The 23,799-nt window shown below is 55.2% G+C and overlaps 1 protein-coding gene across 5 annotated transcripts; it reads right to left on the bottom strand.

Annotated features, from left to right (window-relative positions):
- Nucleotides 1-387: 387 nt before the first annotated feature.
- Nucleotides 388-23,659, bottom strand: KANK2 (KN motif and ankyrin repeat domains 2). 5 transcript variants are annotated; one of them, XM_027050293.2, is made up of 14 exons: nucleotides 22,637-23,659; nucleotides 22,354-22,568; nucleotides 21,277-21,391; nucleotides 19,632-20,843; nucleotides 9,553-9,720; nucleotides 9,352-9,454; nucleotides 7,918-8,157; nucleotides 7,334-7,421; nucleotides 6,552-6,771; nucleotides 6,025-6,167; nucleotides 3,680-3,880; nucleotides 3,512-3,601; nucleotides 3,089-3,175; nucleotides 388-1,520 (listed from the first exon to the last, which is right to left on the bottom strand). In XM_027050293.2, the coding sequence occupies exons 3-13, from the start codon at nucleotides 21,311-21,313 to the stop codon at nucleotides 3,095-3,097; spliced, it is 2,583 nt and encodes an 860-aa protein (XP_026906094.2). In that variant the 5' UTR covers nucleotides 21,314-21,391; nucleotides 22,354-22,568; nucleotides 22,637-23,659; the 3' UTR covers nucleotides 388-1,520; nucleotides 3,089-3,094. The 5 variants fall into 5 exon arrangements, with proteins under 5 accessions (XP_026906094.2, XP_026906096.2, XP_026906097.2 ...); XM_027050295.2 differs by having other exon boundaries at nucleotides 388-1,314; XM_027050296.2 differs by having other exon boundaries at nucleotides 22,384-22,568.
- Between the last annotated feature and the right edge of the window lie 140 nt (nucleotides 23,660-23,799).

The raw sequence follows: 23,799 nt of genomic DNA, 5'->3' as shown, positions 1-23,799 counted from the left end.
GAGCGGACAGAAGCGGACAAGAGAGGACAGGACACCTATAAGCCAGGGATCTTACTCCCTGTCATGAGGCACTTAACTTCCCAAGGCTCGGAACCCCTCCCCCCCCCCTTTTATTGTTGTTGTTGTTCACAAAAGGAAGGAACTGGAAAGAAAACTATGTGGAGATTCTGAGGACAAAACAGGCCATGAAGGAAACTGCGTGTGTCTGGAGAGCCCTATTTCCAGCAGGCTCCGTTCCAGGCAGCTCCGGAAAGCCTATAGGTTGTTGGGGGGAAAAACACACACACACACACACACACACACACACACACACACACACACACACACACACACAAAACCCCCCAGCTGGCCCTTGTTTGGTTTTCGGCAAAGGCCTGTCTCTTTAAGTTTGCACTGGGAGCCCTCAGGGGGGCAGCCAACTTTTAATTGTGTGCACATGGAGTTTCTGGAGCTTGCCCTGTGTTCTGCCAGCAAGTACATGTCCTGTTTTGTCTTTTTTTTTTCCCCCTTTGCGGGGAGAAATTGTGGAGTCTGGGGAGGATGAGGACGGCCCGCTACCAGGGTTCTAAGCCCGGGGACTCAAACAGCTGCTCTGGGAACCGGATTCATTTCCTGAGTCCCCAGGTCTGAAGGATTTTCTAGGAAAATTAGTATTTGCCAGGGCCTCCACGCGTGGAGGGGACGGATTTCTGGGTGATCTCTCGATGTCTCGGCCGCAGGGTCCTGAGACGCCCCGCCGCCCCCCCCCCCCCCCCACTTGACTGGGGGTGACACAGGCAGTGGCAGCGAGACAGCAGAACAAAAAGGACTGAGTTCCCTGCCCTGGGGGACAAGGACAGAATCTGTTTTGCGAAGAGACCAGAAGACAGTTCCCCCCCAAGAAAGCTGTCTGGGGAGGGCAGGGCGGGGGGCAGGGGGTAGTGGACAAAACACTATTATATACCAGACAATTAAATGTGGGGTGTGCGAGGGGGGCGTTAAGCCACTCCGGACGTGACCCGTGCGTAACAACATTCAGGATTAAAATGAAACTATGCGATTCCAGTGACTTTCAGATCTGGCAACAAGTAATACGATTCCCACCCCCCCCCCACAATGATTCAAAAATACAGTATTTTTCCCTTTCACCCTCCTCCGTCCGTAATTGTCAGTTGATTGTTCTCAACGTTCTTCATAAACCCACGCCCCGGCCTCGGCCGCTGGCGCCAATTTATGTAAGAATTTAGCTCCGGTCTGCACCGCGGCTGCTTTGAACTGGTGTACCAGGAAAAACCCGCTATAAAGCTGGAGTCATGTTGCTGTTGGGGGCTCCTCCTGGGAAGCAGAAGAAAATCCCACTTGCCTTTGTGACTCGGGCCTTGGTGGGTATGGGGGGGGGGTGCCGGCGAGGGAGGAGGGAGGAGACGAGGGAGGAGGGACGGTTCGCTCTGGGGCTGGCTGGCCCCCCCCCCGGGCCTCCCTCCCGGCTACTCTTCGGCAGAGGATGACGCAGGACTTTCGTCATCTGGCATCGGGGCAAACTGAAACAAGAAGCAGAATTCCTTTTGTTTGGCATTGTTTCGGATGCCTACAAGGCGCCAACATTGTTGGCTGGCCCTGTGGCTGAGGTGAGCGGACAAGGTGGGACTTGGTCCCTTGGCCTCAAGGAGGTGACGTTCAGAGAAGCACACGAATGCAGAGGAGGATTTTCATCACAGATAAGGGGTGGAGGGGAATGAAAGTTGAGAGCAGACAGGCAGGGACGGGGACTTGCAGGGCGCAGTGATGTGGAGCACTCCGGCACATGAAACCGCAAATGCAAAGGCCCTGAGGCAGCAGCAGCGGCAGCTACTGGCCAAGCAGACTGAGCAAAGAGGGAGAGGAAGGAGAGTGGGGCATGGTGAGGGTAGTCACGCAGGGCTTGGTGGGCTTTGGGGATGACTTTGGCCTTTTCTCCAAGTAGGGTGACAGCCACAGAGGGCTGTACCCTCACTTGGGTGTTCACAGTGACCTCTGGCTGCTGTGGGGAGAACAGACTGGAGGTGGCAGTGAGGGCGGGAGCCGGGGCACCAGGGTGGAGCCAGTGGCAGTGGTCCAGATGGATGGTGGTGGATGACTGGGGCTTGTCCCCCAGGGGTCCCTGGGAGCAGGACCGCACATCACCCAACAGGACATCACCTGCTCCTATCACCCCCATCTTCCAGGTGAGGAAACTGAGGCCCAGAGCTCTTCCCCGGGTGACGCCCTGAGCGCCACGACGGAGTCCCAGGTGTCCTGACACCCTGGGGAATGAAGCTGGAAAAACCTAGAGCCTCAGGGAGAATCTGGAAGTCACATGGGAGACAGATGGCTGTTTGGGGGATCACTGCGTTCAACGGCCACCGCGCCACCCTCGAACCAGGCCCCAGACACGCCTCAGGGAGGCCAAGTGTGAGGCAGGAGTGAGGAGGAGGGAGCGGGGAGTTTCCCGCTCAAGGTCTGGAGTCAGAGGGACTCCAGGGCCTCCACCCCTTCTGATCTGTGAGACCTTGGGCCAGGGATGGAACCATGCTAAGCCTCAGCTTCCCCACCTGAAAAATGGAAGTAATAACGACTTTATGCAGCATAATCAGGCTGTCGTGGAGGGTTCAAGAAATCATGCCTGAGAGGCATTCAGAGGACAGACCATCAGACTGGAGAGCTCGTCTCTTCCATCAGACACTCACGCTACACTGAGTATCAAAATTATCTTCCTGTTAGGCTTTCAGAGAGTGTTTTGCTAACAGGCATGATTTCTTAAAAACCCTGGCTTGTGTGGTCAAATAAGGAAAATGCCAAGTTAGACCCCAATTGGGTTTCTTTACAGTGAGACATCTCAAGGCCTTTGATACACTGACACGCTTCAAATAAAAACCAAAAATCCTCACCGTGGCCCACAAAGTCCTGCGTGATCTCTGGTGTCCCCTCCCTGCTCTCCCCGCCTCCCACTGGGGCCCTCGATGCTCCTCAAACACACCAGGCATGCTCCCGCCTCAGGGCCTTTGCACGGGCTGTTCCATCTGCCTGGACAGCCACACGACTCGCTCCTTCACTTCCTCAACAGCTCCCCATCTCTCCATGGCCCTCTAACCTTGTTTTAGATTTCTTTCCGGCAGTTACCATCACCTGGCTCTGATACGTCGTCTTGTGTATTGTGTATCTGACTACGACGCCTGCTCTGTGAGGGCAGAAACGGTTTCCTGTTTGGCTCAGGGCTATGACTGCCAGGGCCTAAAGCAGGATGTGTCATGCGATAGGTGCTCTGTAAGTATTTCTCGAATGAGTGAATGGGGATTAAGAGCACGCATTTGGCTCGAGACAGATCCAGGTTCGAATGCTGTTACTTGGTCTCCGCTGTCCACACCTCATTTCCTCATGGGGGCACCAGGGAGGTTCACCAAGCAGATGACTCTTAAGTCCTTGGCATGGGCCCCATACAGTGTCAGCCCTTTGTAACCGCTTGTGCCTTCCCAAAGCCCCCCACCGCCCACAGCGTCCAGGGGTTGGCACTCACCGAGCACTTGATGTTCATGCGGGAGTAGAGCATGGATGCAATTTCACTCTGCCCCGCGTCCAAGGCCACCATCAAAGCTGTGCTCCCGTCCTGTAAAGACCCACTGCTGTGATGAGGCCCTGAGCTGTGCTCCTGCCCTCCCTGGGGTGCCCCTGGGTGGGGACTCACGCGGTCAGTGAGCGAGATGTCACAGCTGGGCACAGCCAGCAGGAGCCCCGTGATCTCCTTGTGGCCGTGCTCACAGGCGCACATCAGGGCTGTGGAACCGTCATCATCCTGGACATTGACGTCCGCTTCACAGGCCAGCAGGGCTTTGACCACATCCACCCGCCCATGGCTGACCGCCAGCATGAGGGCTGTCTGCCCCGCCTGGGTAGGGCAAGGAACAGGCTTAAGGACCATGTCATCCCGGGCACCCTTGCTCTGGAACCTTCCATGGTTCCCGAGTACTGTGATGTTAACAGGATCTCTACTTGCTGGCCTCCTTCTAGATCTCAAACAATCCCTCCCACCACCGGGCCTTTGCACTGGCTGGTCCCCTCCTCCTGCTGTCTCCTTCTCATCCCTCACATCTCGGCTTAAATGTTTCCTCTCCTGGGAGATGTTATTTGCCTACCCAACCCAAACCCCAACTAAAGCAGGTTCCTAGCTCCCGGGTGTAAATATATGTAAAAATATGTAAAAATTTATTGAGCTAAGATTTCTATGCTTTTCTGTATGTCAGCTAAGCCTCAGTAAAAATCAAATCAATGTTGGGGCACCTGGGTGGCTCAGTCAATTAAGCGCCCGACTCTGGCTCAGGTTGTCACCTCACGGTTTGTGAGTTCGAGCCCCGCGTTGGGCTCTGTGTTGACAGCTTGGAGCCTGGAGCCTGCTTCGGATTCTGTGTCTCCCTCTCTCTCTCTGACCCTCCCCTGCTCGTGCTCTCTCTCTCTCTCTCTCAAAAACAAATAATCATTAAAAATTAAAATAAAAAATCCATGTTCATTAGCGGATGAGTAGAAAAAGAAACTGTGGTATACCCATACTAAAGAATATTAGCCTTAGGAAGAAACAGAGTACTGATGTGCACTGCCCCGTGATGAACCTTGGAAATATTACGCTCAGTGAAAGGAGCCAGACGCAAAAGAACACATACTATGCGATTCTATTTATACAAAATATCCAGAATTGGTAAATCCGTAGAGATAGAAAGCAGACCGGTGGTTTCCAGGAGCAGGGGGAGGGAGATGGGAAGTGACAGCTCATGGCGCAGCGTTTCCGTTGGGGGATGATAAGAATGTTCTGGAAGTAGATAGAGGTGATGGTTGTACAACACTGCGAATGCACGAAATGCCACTGGATTGTGTACTTTAAAAGGGATAGTCTTTTTTTTAATGTTTATTTATTTTGGACAGAGAGAGAGAAAGTGTGAGCAGGGGAGGGTCAGAGAGAGAGGGAAACACAGAATCTGAAGCAGGCTCCAGGCTCTGAGCCATCAGCACAGAGCCCGATGTGGGGCTCGAACTCACAAATCATGAGATCGTGACCTGAGCTGAAGTCAGATGCTTAACTGACTGAGCTGCCCAGGTGCGCCCCCCTCTTTTTTTTGAAGTAAACTCTACCCCCAACGTAGGGCTCAAACTCACGACCCCAAGATCAAGTCACATGCTCTGCCCACTGAGTCAGCCAGGTGCCCCTAAAAGGGATAACCTCGTGTGAATTCCACCTCAGGTAAAATAAGTAAACCACTGAAATTTTGTTTTTAAAGAAAAGCTAAATCAATAAAAAAGCAAGCAGGGTCTGCTGTCATTCTGCCCCACGACAGCACCCTGTTCCTCTCCTTACTGTATTCAGGCTGTTGCAAATCCCTCCCTTTCTTGCTGTCCCCATGGAGTCCTGGCTACTCCCTCTGCCCAGACACCGGTCCTCACTCCAGTCACCTCCATGCTCTCCCGACTTCTGCTCCCCAACATGCAGCCGAAGGGACGTTTTAAATCAGAAAGCCGGCCATGCCACTGCTGTGGTTAAATGCCCCCGGTGGCTTTCTGCAGCCCCCGAGTCCAAATCCGCCCCAAGCCTCTGTGCTGCCTGGAACGCTCTCAGTTCCCAGAGCTCCAGGCTGGCTAGGGGGCTTCAGGAGGGCGGGCTCTGTGCCTGCCTGTCCACCATTTGAGTCCCCGGCACCCAGCAGCCGCCCAATGAATTACCAAGCAGGATGTGGGATGGTGTCGCTTTAAGAAAGGTGGAGGATCCCTCCCACACACCCTGCCCCTCAAGGCCCTGTATCAGAGGCAGCCTGGCAGGCAGGTCATTAAGGATGGGGTTCTAGACCTAGATCTGGGTTCAAATCCCACCTCCTCTAGTCCGACCTTGAGGAAATGAGCGCTTCTCTGAGCCCCAGTGTCCTTGTCCTGCGGAGGGGGGATTCTCCCCCTGGGCACGGAATGAGACCAAGTCTGGGCTTGGTGCACAGCCAGGACTTAGTGAGCGGGAAGGGCCGCCTGGGTCTGCAGCACTGAGGGGTCTTATACCTGGCTGGCTTTGGCATTGACATCTCCGAGCCGGAAGAGCTGCAACACGGTCTCGAGGTCGTCCTGGGTCTTCAGAGTGGCCAGGGCAGTGAGCATGATGGGGCTGTAGCCAGCGCGGTTCTGCTTGTCCACCTGGCAGACACCTGGCGGAGGGGGGGTGGCAAGGAGGACACGAGCCATCAGACCCCACTGATCCCGGCCAGGACTGCCTCAAAACTGGGGGCAGGTCCGTGAGAAACAGGCAACACCCCCCCCACCCCCCGCTACAGTCCAGCTGTGCCCGGATTCCTCCCTTTTTCCAGGCCGAGAGCCCCATCCCACCCCACGGTCTCCCCCTCCACCGTGACACCCCATTAGACGAGGGACTTCTAGGAGGGGGACTGTGTCTCCTCCATCAGACGGGCTGGGTGGTGTCTCCTCTACCAGACAGGGAAGACAGCGTCTCCCCCATCAGACCATGAGACCAGGGTAGCCGCCGGGGCCCCCTTGCTTGCCTGGGGCCCCCTCGTCCTGCCCCACGGGCTCACCGCTGTCCAGCAGCTGCCGCACCACGGGGAAGTTGGCGTGGGACACGGAGTAGTGTAGAGCGGTGTTGCCATTGCCGTCGGCGATGTTGACCACGTAGTCCAGCAGCCGCGCCGACATGGCCCGGAACGTGACCAGGTGGCGCCGCACAAGCTCAGGGTGGGCGTCGCTGCGGCAGGCCAGACGCAGCCACTCCTGTAGCACCGTGGTGTAGGCCACTTTCTGGACACGGGGGGCAGGGAGGAGAGGGGTCTGAGGGCGGTGGCGGCCCGCTCCCCACTGCCCCCAGACGGAGTCCCAGGATGGGAGGGCGCACGTGGACACCCGCACCCGGACCCAGAGCCTGAAGGACAAGTGGGGACAACCCTCCCCAGGTGAGCCCCCTGGGCTAGAAAGCGCGCGCCCCCAGCCGGGACAAGGACCCTAATGGGAAGTACAGACGCTCCAGTCCCAGATGTGCCCCCGAGGAGGGCGTGAGCGTCTCTATCCCGGGTACGTGGTCTTTAGAGGCCGGTACGGACACCCATAAAGAGAAATGCGGCAGCGCCTCCCTTCAACCCCCCAAAGAACACGAACCAGAGGCCAGGAGGGCTAGCAGGGGACCGTCCTCGGCCCCTCCCCCGACCCTGGCCCCTCTTCAAGGCCCGTGACTCGAGTACCAACCCCCACAACCCCCCTAGCTCTCGACTTGGATTCTGGCGTCCCCTTGAAGCAGGTACCGGGAGACCATGCAGATGGGGAGAAGCTGGGGTGGGGGTCGAGGGGCCCCGGGACCCCATCGTACCAGCTCCCGCTCACTGAGGGCATTGGGGTTGTCCAGATACTTTTCCAGGGCCAGGCAGGCTGAGATGAGGTCGGGGCTTAGTTCCATCCTGCCAGGGACAGACAAGAGGGGAGTTTATCTTGGGAGCACACACCTCAGCCTCCTAGGTGACCCCAGACATGGGGAGCATGCAGATCCCAAGAGGAAGTCGACAAACAGGCTAAAGTTTATTCCAAGTGGGCAGTGGTGGATAGAAAATCTTCTCCCCAGGGCAGATTTTTCCCCAGTGGGGGAGGGGAGGAGAGAAAAAAGACACAAACAGGACAGGCAGGTGGCGCATCTGTCCCAAAGAGAGTGGGGTGCTTGAGGACAAACTTTGCCTGTCCCTTAAATTCTAACCCCCAACAGCCCAAATGGCCCCTATCAGGCCCTTTATCAAAGCCTGCAGACCTTCAGATGACCGGGAGAAAATGCTTGTTCACTAATTCAGACTAAGGTGTGCGTGACCGATGGGAGGTGCCCTCAGAGGGCACGAATGGTGAAATCTGAGGCAGAGGTCACCCACCTTGCCCTGAGTCCCCCCCTCCTCCCCCAAGAAAACTGACCGGATCTCCTCCTCTGCATTCGCTCCTGACACCCCCTCCTCCACCAGCACATGCTGAGGCTCCCGAGATGGCTGGCACTCCTCCTGGCCGGTCTTGGCCACCGCTGTCCCCGAGGGCCTGAGCTGGGGGGCTTCGGCCACACTTGGAACCCTCTCCTCTGGTCCCGCGGCCTCGTTCTCTGTGCTCTCGTTGTCTGAGAAGTTCTCTGCTGTGCTGGAATCCTCCGAGGAGGACTCGTATCTGCGAAGAAAGGATGGGCGGAGTGGGGGAGACATCACAGGATGGAACAGGACGTGGCAGGGGAGGGGCACAGGGCTCTGACTACTGGACCGCTCTGGGCCTTGGTTTCCCCATCTGTTAAATGGGAATAGTGGCAGTAACAACCTCCCGGGGTCGCAGGGATGTGCCCTACAGCACCTGACCTGGCACACAGTGGGCACTCAACAGACACTAGCTCTGACTGTGATCGTGCTTGGGGTGGGTCAGGGAGAAACACTGCTTGTCACCTTCTACTCCTCGGTACCTCTTCCCCCTTTACCCCTTATGCAATGGCTTCAGACCCTCACCCCTGCAAACAGGACCCACTTGTGCTACTTGCTGCCTCTGGACAGAGTCTAAACTTTTGGGCCTGGCATTCGAGTCCCCAAATCATCCCTGTCTCTACCACGTCCTATGCGTCTTGCTTTTTTTTTTTTTTTTAAGTTTAATTTGAAAGAGAGATAGAGAGCAAGCAGGGGAGGGGGCCGAGAGAGAGGGAGACAGAATCCCAAGCAGGCTCTGTGCTGTCGGGGTAGGGCCCAACGGGGGGGGGGGGCTCGAACTCATGAACCGTGAGATCGTGACCCGAGCCCAAGTCAAGAGTCGGATGCTTAGCAACAGAGCCACTCAGGCACCCCACCTCCTGCTTCTCAGGCACAGTCACTGCTTCCTCCCACCTCTGAGCCTTTATCCAGGCTGTGCCCACCCGCAGGAGTGCCTCCCAGCCCCCACTCACTCTTCACTTTGCTAGCACCCGCGGCCCCGCCTTCAGTGACTTCCCAGGGGACATCGGCGCCTCCCCCAACACTCCCATTCGGCTCTAAGGGTCCCCACCCACTATCAGGGCTCCAACCGCACGGTGTGGGAACTGCCCGAGGCCCCAGTGGATTGGGAGCACCATTGGGGCTGGACGCCGAGTCCAGCACTGGAGCAACGTGGAGTAGCGTGGAGCAGCGGTTACAGCACAGGCTCGGAAGCCTGGCCACCGGGCAGACACGCGGTCGCTGTGTGAGCTCCAGCAAGGCATTCGGCCTCCAGGGGCCTCAGGGTCCCCAGCCGTCTATCCACCGTGGTTAAAGGAGCCTAAGGGGCCTAGACCAGGGTGCGTTCTCCGACGATGAACAGGAAGGGAGGAGCTGAGGGAGGGCGGGGGTGTGGGGCGGGCGCTCCTCTCACCCGCCATTGACCCCCACAAACTGCAGGCTCCTCCGGTGGGCTGGGGGGTCCGCGGGCTCCTCTTTGCGCTTCATGATGGACCGCACGCCAGCCGGGGGCTCGCCTGGGGGGATGGGCGGTGCCTTAAGAATCTCCCGCAGCCAGACCCTGTGCCCTGGGGCCTCCAGTGCCCCGTCCCCAGCGACGGCCACCCTCACTCACCTGCGCCCCCCGCCTCCGCGGACTCGCACGAGGGTGCCTGCCTGGCGGGCTCCGAGTTGGCAGCTTCGCGGGCGAGCGCTCGACCTGCCTTCTTCTCAGGCTGTGCCAGGGACGTGGCCGCCACCCCTGGGGGCGACGAGGATGACTCCGCAGGGGCCTGTGGGAGACCTGGAGAGGCAGGGAAAGAGGTGTCACTGAGGATAACAGGGGAATAACGGTGGCCTCCACGGGGTCACACGCCCTGTGGGCTAATGCCGGTGTTGCCTGGTCAAATCCTCCCAGTCCGGGAGATCCGGATCGTCAGAGATGAGGAAACTGAGGCACAGAGGGTTGCCTGAGGTCACCCAGGGAACGAGCGACAGAATCTGACTCCGACACCGGCTTCTTGCCGGTGCTGGTAGCTGGTCAGGGACACAGAAGATGCTGTCACTCTGCAATCCTGGCTTGTGACCCCCCCCCCCCCCCCATCACACTGAGGGTTGTCTGGAAACAAGGTTTGGTCACAGCCAAGAGTCGCAGTCTTGGTAGGAACTCGAATCTCCCAGGAACAAGCTGTGTGACCTCAGGTAAGTCACTTAACCTCCCTGTGCCTCGGAAGAATGACATTTCCTCCACCATGGCGTCGTTGTGCAGACTGAAGACAGTAATTTGGGGGGAAGAGGCTTAGAACAACGCCTGTATAGTGCTCGAGGGTCATTTGTTAACCCAAGAGAATTGTAAACACTATTTCGATAAGATTTAAAAAAAATTTCAATGTTTATTGATCGTTGAGAGAGAGAATTAGTGGGGGAGGAGCAGAGAGAGAGGGAGACACAGAATCCGAAGCAGGCTCCAGGCTCCGAGCTGCCAGCACAGAGCCTGATGCGGGGCTCGAACCCACAAACCACGAGATCGTGACCTGAGATGAAGTCGGGTGCTTAACAGACTCAGCCACCCAGGCGCCCTTTAAGTGTTTTATTTATTATTTATTTTTGAGAAAGACCAAGAGGGTGCGAGCAGGGGAGGGACAGAGAGGGAGGGAGAATCTCAAGTAGGCTCTGCACGGTCAGCACAGAACCCGATGTGGGGCTCGGACTCAGGAAACGGGGATCATGGTCTGAGCTGAAACTCAGATGCTTAACTAAGCCACTGGGGCGCCCCAAGATGTATTATCATTTTAACGAAAGCAAGGCTGTGTTATGGATGTCACAGCTCCTTTCTTCTGACCTTTAAGCAGGAAACAGACACTTCGACCATCAGGAAAAAGAAACAATACAGGTCGTTAGAAAATAAAAATTAAAACCCCATCTGGACCGATTTTCAGTTCAGGAAGATTAAAATATTCTGGAAATGAGTGATGGAGACAGTTACATACCAGCGTGAGCGTGCTTAGGGCCACTGAACTGGACAGTTTGCTTATCTATTTATTTAAATGCTTATTTATTTATTTTGAGAGGGAGGGAGGCAGAGAGAGAGAAAAGGAGCAGGGGAGGGGCAGAGAAAGAATCCCAAGCAGGCGATCTCATGACCATGAGATCACCACCTGAGCCAAAATCAAGAGTCTGACCCTTAACCGACTGAGCCACCCAGGTGCCCCTGAACCGGACACTTTAAAATGGGTAAGATGGTAAGTTTTATATTACACATATGTTATCACAATTAAAAAAAACCCAAAAACCCACCCAGGTTGGCCAGAGGACAAAGGTGACTCTGTGGGCCCTCAGTCCCAAGGGTGCCCAACTGCCCATCTGGGGGTGGGGGTGGCAGGGAGATCCAGGCCTGGGTCACCAGCCTAGAGCCAAGCAAGAAGAAAAGTGCCACTTTGGGGGTGCGTGGGTGGCTCGGTTGAGTGCCCGACTCCTGATTTCCGCTCCGGTCACAATCCCAGGGTTGTGGGATCAAGCCCCGAGTTGGGCTCCTCACTGAGCATGGAGGCTGCTGGCTTAGGATTCTCTCTCTCCCTCTCTCTCTCTTCCTCTGCCCACTCCCCCGTGTGCACATGTGCGCGTGCTCTCTCTCTCAAATAAAAAAATAATTAAGATATTAAATTACATTAAATTTAAAAACTTTTCAATTTTTTTAATGTTTCATTTATTTTTGAGAAAGAGAGAGAGAGAGAGCATGAGCAGGGGAAGGGCAGAGACAGGGAGACACAGAATCCGAAACAGGCTCCAGGCTCCGAGGTGACAGCACAGAGCCCGACACGGGGCTCGAACTCACAAGCTGTGAGATCATGACCTGAGCCAAAGTCGACGCTTAACCGACTGAGCTACCCAGGCACCCCTAAAAATTTTTTAACAAAGTGCCACGTTGAGCATCCCCATCTCACAACCGGCTCAGGTCCCCCCAGGCCAGATGGCTTTCCTGTCCCCACTTCCCCAGGTTGTCCCCTTGCTACCACAGGTCATGGGCTCTACAGACCAATTCCTTCTAATTCCCTTTAACAGCTAAAATTTTTTTGGACAGTAACTACCTCCTCAAGTCCCTAACACTCCACTGGATTTAAGAACAGAGAGTAAATAGTCAGCACAAGCAACACGGAGACCCGATGAGACACTCAGCCACAAACGTGTCTGATGGCACCCCAGCCCAGGGTGTGGCCAGGCCAGGCCGATTCCGGAGTCATGGCCTGAACCCCTGTGGGGAACCAAAGCGCACCTCTAGGTTTTTATGTGAATCTCCTGATTTCTTTTTTTAAGCTCTATCAACACATTCATATCAAACAAACAAACACACTACGTGGCGAAGCGGGATGGGTCAGGAGGCAGATGGGTCAGTTCCCAATGTCAGTGTCTGCCCCAGACTCAGGACTCCTCGTTTAAATACCAGGGAGGGTCGAAAGATCAGGGGAAACAACTTTCTGCTCAGTGAAATGAGCCAGTCACCAGAGCACAGATATTGTATGATTCCATTGATGTGAGGTCCTTAGAGGAGTCACGTTCACAGAGACAGGAAGTAGATGGGGGGTGGGGGGGCAGGAGCTGGGGGAGGGGGTGGGGAGTTAGCGTTCCATGGGGACAGAGTTTCAGTTTGGGAGGATGGAAAGGTTCTAGAGACGGGTGGCGGGGAGGGCTGCACAACAGTGTGAATGAGCTTAATGCCACTGAACTGGACGCTTAAAAATGGGTAAGATGGGGGGCGCCTGGGTGGCACAGTCGGTTAAGCGTCCGACTTCAGCCAGGTCATGATCTCGCGGTCCGGGAGTTCGAGCCCCGCGTCGGGCTCTGGGCTGACAGCTCAGAGCCTGGAGCCTGTTTCCGATTCTGTGTCTCCCTCTCTCTCTCTGCCCCTCCCCCGTTCATGCTCTGTCTCTCTCTGTCCCAAAAATAAATAAACGTTGAAAAAAAAAATTAAAAAAAAAATGGGTAAGATGGTAAGTTTCACGTTAAGTGCGTTTCACCACAACGTTTTTCAAAATGTTAAAAAAAAAAAAAAAGGAAAAAGGAAATAGAGCAGCACCATAGCCCATCTTGCCCCAAGGAGAAAGCAGGTCCTGCTTCCAAAAGCTTGCCTGGCTCCTTCTCGCATGAGGAGTTCAAAGTCAGACGCTGCAATGCTAATGTAACAATAACAATAATAAAACTGATCACATTTATTATTGTTCTTCCACTAAGGAACGGGGCAAAATGATACCACAATTTATATGGAAGAACTGAAACCCATGACCAGCTAAGACAACTTTACAAAAAGGGGCAAAGACGGGGAACCTGGCTGAGGAGAGAGTAATACATTCCAAATAGCCAAACAGCCACAATGACCCAAACAGCAGGCACTGCTGAGGGAAGAAATGGGCCAACGGAACAGAGGAGAGAAGGCCCTAGCTGCGGGAGCTGGGGTTAAGTTAAAGGGGTTTCCGCAAATTAGCGGGGAAGGTGGCCTCTGAGGTGTGATGCTGGGAAAAAAGCAGCTTACTCGACCCAAGAAAAATCAAGCTGGATCCCTACCTCACACCTTAACACATGAACTCTGAAGGATCAATGTAGCTACAGGGAGAAGATATAACAGAATACCAGAGGCCTCAGAAGGAGAAAGATTCCTTTAAAAATTCCTCAAAGCACGCAGGGCACCTGGGTGGCTCCATCGGTTAAACATCCGACTTCAGCTCAGGTCGCGATCCCACGGTTCATGAGTTCGAGCCCTGCGTCAGGCTCTGTACTGACAGCTCAGCCTGCTTCAGTTTCTGTGTCTCCCTCTCTCTCTGCCTCTCCTCGGCTGGCACTGTTTCTCTCTCAAAAATAAACAGTAAGCTTTAAAAAAACTTTTTTTTAAAATACAAAATATTAAAAAAAGAAAAATATGATGGGTTTAATCCCTCATGAAGATTTCTATCAGATTAAAAAAAAAAACACCATCGTAGACAAAGTTAAATGACAGAAGCATACACACTGTGGGAAGATATTCATAATGCCAAAAATGACCAAGGGTCATCTTCTAGAACAAGAGTCAATAAACTTTTTCTATGAGGGGCCAGACAATAAATATTCTCAGTTCCGTGGGCCATAACGTCTCGATGGGAAAAGCAGCTCTGGACAGTATGTAAATGAATGGGTGTGGCTGTGCTCTGATACGTTTGAATTTCATATAATTTTGCTCATGTCACTCTTCTTTTTATATTGTTCAACCATTTAAAAACATAAAAACCGGGGGCGCCTGGGTGGCTCAGTCGGTTAAGCATCCGACTCTTGATTTTGGCTCAGGTCATGATCTCGAGGTTCGTGAGTTCAAGCCCCTCCCCGGGCTCTGTGCTGACAGTGCGGAGCCTGCTTGGAATTCTCTCTCCCCCCTCTCTCTGCCCTTCCCCCACTTGTGTGTGCATGCGTGCACGAGCACATGCTCTCTCTCTCAAAATAAATAAACATTAAAAATAAGTAAGTAAATAACAACATAAAAACCTTTCTTCGCTTGTGAGCCTATAAAAACAGGCAGCGGGCTGGATTTGGCCCAAAGGCCATAGTTTGCCAACCCCTATTCTGGAATATGCCAGGACCTTCTGAAAACTACCCAAGGAAAAGCAGACAAAGGCTACAAATAAGTGACTCACCAGAGGAATCTTATATTAAACATGTATGGTGATGCCCAATCTCACCAAAAATCAAGGAAATGCACATTAAAACAAGGAGATACCATTCTGCACCAGCGTCGATGTGCAAAAATTAGAGAAAATTCCATCTGGGGAAGTGGGCACCTCAGATCCAAGTCTGGCTGGTGAGAATGGACAGGGAGAGCTCTTCCAGAAAGGATCAGACAAACCTTGGAGTGAAGTTGTGAATTCCCTGTGATTCAGCAACCCCAGGGGCCCACCGAGGGGGTATCGGGTAAGAAAAGTGTCGCACACACCTCGGGCAGACGGCTGTGTGGTCATTCCAAGTGACAAACCAGGTTTATAAACATCAGGGGGGAGAGTTCAAAAATAGTGCCCAGAGAGAAAAAAAAAATAAGAAACAGCAAGATTTTTTCTTCTGAAATCACAATACCATTTTAGGAAATTAAACATGCCCAGAGCATATTTTTCAAGGACACTGAAATGTCTAAATAAGCTTCTGGAAGGTGGATTGCAAGGAATGATATTTAATGGGCTGGGGTGTGTGTGTGTGAATGGCATAGGGCAGCAGTTGGCAAACTACGGACTGTGGGCACGATTTTTGCATTTTTAAATGGAAAAACAAAGAAGAATGCTATTTGGGACATGTGAAAATTACACGAAACTGAATATCCTACGACCGTGCTTGTTCCTTTATATATTGTCCACGCTTACATGCTTACAAAGGCAGAACGGGGGCACTAAACTCATCAAAATGTATACATTTAAATATGCAACATTTTTTTTTTGTATATGAAGCGCATTTCAATAAAGCTTAAAAAAAAAAAAAGAAAAGAGCAGAATTGAGTCATTGCAACAAAGATCATGTAGCCCATAGAGCCGAAGCTATTTATCTGCCCTCAGCACTGAGGGTGGAAGAAGGTGGAAAAAACATCAAGTAACACAAGAGAGCTGGCATGCACAGACCAGCGGAGATGGTCGCTGTGAGCTGAAAAATTACATTGACTCAGTTTGGGCCTCTTGAAGGCCACAAGACATTTTTAAAAATTTAAATCACTCACCCACCCAGTGTGGGAAGGGAGTGAGGCCACAGGGGAATAAAGCAATTTGGCCACAGACATCACGGTCCTCAAAAATGCTCTTCTGGAAACCTGTCCTGAGAAAACAGAAGACGAAAGGGATTTCCGCAAAAGGACATCTTTGTGGCATCAATGACAGTAGAGACTGATGTGGCTGTTAAATAAATACTGCATCCCAGGACTTTCTTTTTTGGAGAGAGAGAGAGCGAGAGAGAGAGAGAGAGAGAGAGACAGCGAGCAGGGGAGGGGCAGACACACACACACACACACACAGAAACCGAAGCAGGCTCCAGGCTCTGAGCTGTCAGCACAAAGCTGACACGGAGCTCGAACTCACAAACCATGAGATCATGACCTGAGCTGAAGTCGGATGAGCCACCCAGGTGCCCCAGGCCAGGAACTTTTCATAACAGGAAGCAATGCCCTGGGATAATGTTAAATCAAAGAAACCAAGGGCGGAGTTTAAAACCTGGCTTCCTGAACAGTGGGCAGCCACCCCACCCCGTGCCTCAGTTTTCCCCATCTGTAAAATGGGGATTAAAAACACCACCCACCTCACATGGGTGTGCTAGGGACATAGATGAATTAAAATATGAAGAATGTCAAAAAACGCCCTGGCCCATAAGAAGGCTACCTAAAGGCTCTTAAAAATCAAATAATGCAGGGCTCCTGGGTGGCTCAGTTGGTTGTGTCCAACTTCGGCTCAGGTCATGATCTCATGGTTCATGGGTTCGAGCCCTGTGTCAGGCTCTGTGAAGATCCTGCTTGGGATTCTCTCTCTTGCCTTTCCCCTGCTCTTTCTCTCTCTCAAAAATCAAACAAAAATTAAAAAATAATAAAAATAAAATAATGCGAGACAACAAATTCTATCAGCTCCCTGTTGCCAGACCTAAAAAAAAAAAAACCAAAAAAAACCCATATTATCTTCTGCATGAAAAAATTCGGAAGGAAAGAAGCAGAAGTGCTGACAACAGCTGGGTCTGGGCGGCGGTGGGTTTATGGGGGTTTTGTTTAGTGTGCCAGATTTTTCTGGACTTTCCCAACTTTCCACAAAGAATATGAATTGCTGTCACAGGGGTAGGTTTCCAACAAACGCAAAGGAAATTTCAAGGCCTCGGAGACCCCACGCACACACATGCCCTCCTGCCCCTTCTCCCACCGATCTCTCTGGAAGGTGGGGGGATGGGACTTTGTGAGGTCTCCAGGCCTCTGCCTGCACCACCCACTCTTGCCAGCCTGGGGGGAAGGCAGCTTCCCACCCTCCCCGCCCTTCCGCCTCAGTGAGGGAATTCTAGACGGCAGGGAATTTGGGCTCCTCCCTACCTCCTCCCCCAGGGAGTCCTCCCAGACCTACCCATCAAGCTGGCGGACCTAAACACATGGTCCAAACACTTGTCAAGTCCTGTACTATCTAATTGCATTTTTCATATTGCTCCTCCCCAGTCTACAAGTTCTACTGGGCCCCCCTCTGATGCTTAGGGACCTCTGGACCTCCCATCTCCAGCCTCATCCTACTCCAGCTTGTTCAAGATCTTTTTAATGTTGTTGTTGTTGTTTTTTTAACATTCATTTATCTTTGAGAGAGGGAGACAGAGTGCAAGCGGGGGGGGGGGGGGGGGCGGGCAGAGAGAGAGAGACACACACACAGAATCCCAAGCAGGCTCCAGGCTCCGAGCTGTCAGCACAGAGCCTGATGTGGGGCTCGAACTCATGAACCGTGGGTGAGATCATGACCTGAACCGAAGTCGGACGCTTTCCCAACTGAGCCACCCAGCCAGCCCCCGGCTTGTTCGATATCTTGATGTCCTCAGGCCCCTCCTCGCCTCAGGACCTTAGCCCCTGCTGGGAACACTCTTCTTCCCACCCCGGTGCCACGCGGCTCATCCTTCTCGTTCACATCTTGGTTCGAAGGGCCAACAGCTAACCCTTGAGCACCTATGTACTTGGTGCCACACGGTGATAGGAACTCACACATATAAACCTCACACGGGTCTGGTGACACTGGGTTGTCAGGACCCCAGATTTGCACATGAGGCACAGACAGGTCAAATAACTTGCTCCAGGGCACAGAGCTAGGGGGCAGGGAAATCAGAATTGGAACCGAGATCACCACCCCATCTAACTGCTGCCTACCCCAGGCCCGTTTTATTTGCTTCTAACACGTATTCCCTGAAACGCTATTTCACTTTTTTATCACGGGGCTTCACTTGTTTATTGCAGGGGTTCGGTCTGTCTGGTTCACTGCTGCGTCCCCGGTGCCTGGAAGAGTCTGGCACAAAGCAAGCATTCAATAAAAGTCTGCTAGAGGAGAAGACGTTGAAATGAACCGGCACACTCCAGTTCTGCCCAAGCAAAGCAGAGACGGGGCTGGCTGCGGCAAGGAGTTAAGGGAGACACAAGGAAGGACTTTTGGGGGCAGCCGCCCGCATAGAGTGGGAACATCACTACGTCTGTGTGTCCTGCAGGCAAGAAGCCCCACGGCTGCCCAAGGTGGCACGTCTGGAATGGAGGTTGCCTCCCAGAAACCCCAAGGCTGAGCTGGGCAGGGCCTTTGGCTGGGGGCCAGAATCAAAGCGCTGGGTGTTTGTGATGGACGCAGAACAGAGAAGTGGTGTCCAGAGCTGGCCAGGAACAACATGGAAAAGCAAGAAAACACAGCTGGGTCCCCACCCTCCAGTTTGTGCCCTCGGGTCCCTCCACGGGGCTCTGACATTCGAGACTGGGTTGGGGACCTGAGCGGCACCTTCGAGCCCTGCTGTAGGTTCGGGCTGACCTTGGTTTAGGTCTTGACTCAGCCACTGCCTAGCTGTGTGACACCGGGCAAGTGACACACAGCTTTTTCCTGAGCCTCAGTTTCCCCGGCTATAAACAGAATTGGCCTGAAAATTATCAACAAGCATTGATTGAGTGTTCACTGCGTGCATCAATTCACAAGAGTCCCTAGAGGTAGGGGACTAGCGTTATGTCACTTTACAGATAAGGAAGCTGAGGCCTCCAGAGGTGAAGTCCCTCACCCAGGGCTACATCGAGAAGTAGAATTTGAACCCAGGTTGCTGGGGATATTAAAGCCCACATTCCATGAATGAAACGCTTACCATAGCACCTGGCATCAGGCTAGTGTTTGATACAGAACAGCTGTCATGATTATGAATCATTCCGACAGCTTCCGCCAGAAGCCTAAGGGTGGCAGTGATGGGGCAGCTGCCATTTTGCACAACCCACATCCCCATTCCTGGCATGAGGACTCAGCACTTTCTCCAGGGGACATCCCTTTTGCTCCCTCAGAGGCTGCAGGACTTGGGTGGGGCTCCTCTACCCCCAGCATCTGGGGCTGGGCAGTGAAGGACACAGCGACTGGCACAGCGATGGGCACACGACTGCTGCCAGTCCCTGAGGGGTACCCTTGGGATTTTTTATTAGCACTATTCAGACTGAGAGGTTCCCCTTCCACTGAGATGAAAGGACAGATGCCTGGAGTCGCGGGGCCACCTGCACTCTGCTAAGAAAGAAGACCCCAAAGTGCACGGAAGAAGAGAGTCAGAGATTCTGGATGATATTTGAGCACCTAGATCCAGCTATGCCTGAAGCTGTCACTAAGTTACACAAACAGTACATTTCCTTTTCATTGCTTAAACTGGTCTGAAGTTGGTTTCTGCCCTTGACCGAATAAATTGGGAGGGCTTTGGGGCCCAGCAAACCAACAGCCTTGGGGACCCTCCCTCAAGTACCTCCTGCTGTCTGGATACTTACAACGTACTAGCCAGGAAAACACGCACTTAACAGATACCCAATTTCTCTGCATGGTTCCCCACAGCACAGAGTCGGCAGCACAACTGTCCCGTTTTTTCCAGAGGACGAGACAGAGGCTCTGAGAGCCTGAGTGGTTGGTCTGATGGAAGACCAGGGCTGGGGCTGGACCCCGGCCTTCACGGGAACAAAGAAGGCCTCTCCGCCATCCTCCCCTGTCTACTGTGGCTCACCTGCTGGGTCACTGCAGCTGCGCTCCGTGATGCTGATCTTCTTCACCAGGTGAACGTTGCCGGCGGGCGCAGCAGATATTGGGAACGCGGTCTCTAGGAGCTCGTGGCTACGGAACACGGCAGGGCTCTCCACCCCTCCAGACAGTGCCAGGGACCGCAGCCCTGTTCCATAGGGCTCCAGACTCTGGGCCCGCTGTGCAGGGGTTCCGGCAGCCGTGCTGGCCACCACCTCCACCTCCCGCGGCCCCTCTACCACCCGGACAGTGTCCACTCGGATCGGGCTGTCTGGTGGTGGCCTGGCCTGGGGCTGGGGGTCCGCGTGCCGGGCCTGAGCCGCCTGCAACTCCTGCAGCGCTTTCTTGAGCTGGGTCTCCAGCACCGTGACCTTAGCGGCGAGGGCTGCCTCCCCGTCAGGCACACCCAAGTCCCGCTCTCGGACCCAGGTGCCCACGCTCCTGGTCTCGAGCGTCACTGCATCTTCGGGGGGCTCTGGGAGGTCCAGGCAGAGCTCGCTGCGGCCCCGGGCCCCCGTGGGATGGCCCAGGAATTTCTGGCTCTTGAGCTGCACCGTGAGCTGCCGTTTCTCCTCCTGCAGCACGGATAGCTTCACCTGGAGCACGGGGATCAGCTTCACCTGCTCCTCCAGCTGCCGCAGCTTCCGCAGGGCACCCGCCATCTGTTCCCGCACGTGGGCCAGGTGCCCGGCGCTAGGAGGCACGGGTGTGGACAGTCCCGAGCTCCGTGGCGTCGGGGGTGGCAGCCCCACGCCCACCAATGAGCTGGTGGAGCCTGCTGCGCTGGGGGTCAGGGAGCCCAGGCCGGTGGGCGCAGCTGCCTGGTCCTCCAGGCGGCGTCGGGCATCCAGCAGCGTGCGTTCCACGCGCGGGTTGAAGCCGGCGCGGGTCTCTAGGGCACCGTACTGCGGGTAGAAGCCGCGGCCGCAGTAGGAATAGGCCGAGTGGCGGCTGTCCCCACTGGCATTAGAGCACAGAGACTCGGTGGAGGTCCACCAGGAGCCAGGACCTCGGGGCAGTGAGCTGAGGCGGGGCCGGCGCTGCACGGCCACGCGCCGAAGCGTGTGGCCTTTCTCGATGTCATCCACATACTTGAGAAAGTCCAGGTCGAGGCGGTAGCCATAGGGCGTCTCCACAGAGTACGGTGGGTCAGGCTCCCTGGCAGGGAAGGCGGGTGGGGAGGCTGGACCAGGGGTCCCTGGGGTGTGAAGAAAGACCAGGGACTCTGAACACCGCTGTCCACTCCTCAGGGGGGAGACTCGTGTCCCCAGGAGAGTCCAGGTTTATTTGCCCTAGGGATAGGAGCCCACTGGGTGCTTAATAATAACTCCAGTCTCAGGGCAAGGCCCTGTCACTCTCTCCGAAACCTGCAGGGTAGGGCTGTGCCTACTCCCTCCACCCCCCCTCCCCCACAGGCACCCATCTCCCTACTCACACCAGCCCCCTTCCCTGAAAGTCTGTCCCCTCCCCATCAAGACCCTCCAGGGTAGAGCCAAATGTTCCTTATTCAGGCCCTTGGGGCAGGGCTGTGTTTTACCCTCAACCACCCCACCCCCACCACCTCCTGCAAGGTTGGGCCTCATCATCTCCCAGACCCCAGGGCAGGGCCCTCTCTTCCTGAGCCCCCTGACCTGGGAAGGGAGCTGGCACGTGCAGGACTTGGGCCATCCTCTGGTCTGCAGAAGCTCCTCAAGAGTCACTTGGGGTCTGTGACTCAGATCACCTGCAGCTTGGGCTGAGGCTTACCTGGGAGGAGGGGTATTGGAGCTTGGAGTCAGGAGGAGTCTGCAGGGGGAGGGGGGGATGGGGCCACCCCCCCTCCACAGCTGCCCCCCTCCCGACACTCCCTCTTCCCCAAGTCCGGGACCCTCTCCTAGGAACACACCCAGCCTGGCTGTGGAAAGGGGTGGGGGGCCCCCACGGCCTGGAACAAAGAAACCAAACCTCACAGCCTGCCTGCACATCTGTCCAGCCCCTGGACAGGCTCCAGCTGTTCCCACAGCCCCGCCTCCACAAGGCCCTGGGCCGGGGGGCCCGAAGCCCGAGAGGCCCCACCCTTCCTGCACCCCTCCTCTCAGTCCAGGCCAGAAGCTGGCTACAGGGACAGATAGGGGCTGAGATGGGCAGGGGGTTGGGGGACAGGCTTCCTAAGTGCAGGAAAGCCTTCCTGCAAGAATCCAAGGACACAGAGACACAGGGGCAGAGGAGAGATGAAGCTGAGGGTAGGGGACCCCAAAGGAGAGCTGGGTCAGGCCAGCCAGGGTAGGGGGGCAGGGAAAGTTAGGGGGAGGCAGTGAGGAGCAAAGCCTTTCCTCTTTATGGAAACAATTTTCTCTAAAAATAAACAGTTTCGCTGCCGGGCTACACGAGAACTTCCTGCCCCCCCAGGATGCGTCCGGCTCAGGGGCGCAGCAGGGATAGAGGGCCGGGTGGTGTCCAGGGAAGTCATGGGGGTTGTGGGGGGGGGGGCGGGGAGGAAGTAAGACAGGGCGCCTGGAGGCTGCAAAAGGGAGGGACAATCAGAGCCTCTCACTAACTCCCCCTCAGCCCTGGAGGCCGGCCAGGGCCCTCCTGTCCCCAACACTCAGCCTGAGCTTGGCCAGTCCTTTCTGCCGTCTGACCTCCAGCCACCCGGCTCCAGAGGCCCCAGCCCATCCTACCACCAGGCAGGACCCTTTCTGGCCTGTGGGTGCCAGGGCGGTGGGTACCTGGGAGGATGGGCCAGGTGGGGCACTTGCCGGGCATGAAGGCGGGGCTGGGGCTCCGGGGCAGCCGGGCTTGTCCTTGTCTTACACCCTGCTCGTCCCTTGCTTAGTGTCTTGCTTAGTCTCTCCACGCTTCTCTGCCTCTCTCCACGTTCTGTCTCTCTGTGCCTCGCTCCACTTCTCTCTCCGTCTTTCTTCACGTCTTTGTCTTTCAACGCCTGGAACGCAGTCACCAATTGTATGATATCTGGGTTTTCACCTGCTTGGAGGCTCACCCCCTACGCACCTGGGAGGTGATCAAAACTCTTTTCTGGACACCTGAGACAGACTGGTGGCAGGAAGCAGGACTGGCATAGCCTGTGGGGGCCCCTGGAGGTGAAAAGTGGTGGGGCAAATAATAGTAATAACTGTAATAATCACCCCAGCAGCTCATTTGATCACAACGTCCCCATCAGGCACACAGTTATTGATTGCTCTGTTTTGCAAATAAGGAATGGGGGGCGGGGTAGGCACAGAAACGCACAGTGACTTGCCCAGGGTCACCGGAGGGGGAAGTGGCTGGGTCTGGACTCGAACCTAAGCCTGGCAGATTCCCCACTATTGGCCACACCACCCCCACCTCCCAATGCCACATCCCTCTGCCCGTTTCCAAGAGAGACTGAGGTCTGAGGGTCTCCAGCCATCGGACCGCCCTCTACGTGCGCGGATGACCACAGGTCGAGAAAGCAGAGCGGGGTGGGCGGGGTGGTGAGGAAGGGTGTCTGTGGCTGAAGCCCCTCTCCCTCTATGGGACCCCTGGGATATAGAGAAGGAAAAGCAGGATAGGAGAGAGATGGAGAGAATGGGAGGCGAGACACTCCAAGAGGGGACAGGTAAGGGGGTGCAGGGTCCCAGGCGGGCCCGAATGTCCGGCGGAGTCTCTTTCCAGCCCCACTCCCAGCCAAACCTGGACGTCTCTGGGGTCTCTCCGACCCAAAGACCCCGGCAGGGGTGACCCCGCCCCGTGCAGGGAGGGGGCGGGGCCTGCGGGGTCCCCGGCTAATGGCAAACAGCTGCCGCTCCCCACACCGGCCCAGCCGCCAGGCCGAGGCCCAGCCCGGCCGGACGCCCGGCCGCCTTCCCGCCGTCTGGGGCCTGGCTCTGCTCGGCCACGGAGGAGGGCGAGGGGGGACAGACTGGGGGTAAAGAGGTAGAGAGGAGGATCGAGATAGGGGAGAGGGGCAGAGGGAAGACAGTGATGCGGGAAAGGGGCAGGACACCTGGAGGAGGATGCGGCCGGGGAAGAGAAGCAGGGACGGGGTCAAAGACGGGGAGGGGACAGAGACGCGGGGGAACGAGACACTCCAAGTACGGAAAGTTTAGACCTAGATGGAGGAGTTGGAGGCAGTGGCTCGTAGAGAACGGCGAGGTCGCGTCCCGGGATTGGGGGTGGGTGGGGTGGGGACCACG

This window comes from Acinonyx jubatus, chromosome A2 (assembly GCF_027475565.1).
Source record: "Acinonyx jubatus isolate Ajub_Pintada_27869175 chromosome A2, VMU_Ajub_asm_v1.0, whole genome shotgun sequence".
NCBI lineage: Eukaryota > Metazoa > Chordata > Mammalia > Carnivora > Felidae > Acinonyx > Acinonyx jubatus.
Note: the sequence above shows the minus strand (reverse complement) of the source record. Positions and strands in the feature narration are given on the sequence as shown.

What these genes read in the sequence shown, in the direction of transcription:
- KANK2 (XM_027050293.2), bottom strand. Translation starts at nt 21,313, where the DNA reads ATGGCCCAAGTCCTGCACGTGCCAGCTCCCTTCCCAG. An exon ending in CGCGGAGGCGGGGGGCGCAG is followed by an intron (nt 9,455 to 9,552) that starts GTGAGTGAGGGT and finishes CCATCCCCCCAG; the next exon opens with GCGAGCCCCCGGCTGGCGTG. An exon ending in TCAATGCCAAAGCCAGCCAG is followed by an intron (nt 3,881 to 6,024) that starts GTATAAGACCCC and finishes TGCCCTACCCAG; the next exon opens with GCGGGGCAGACAGCCCTCAT.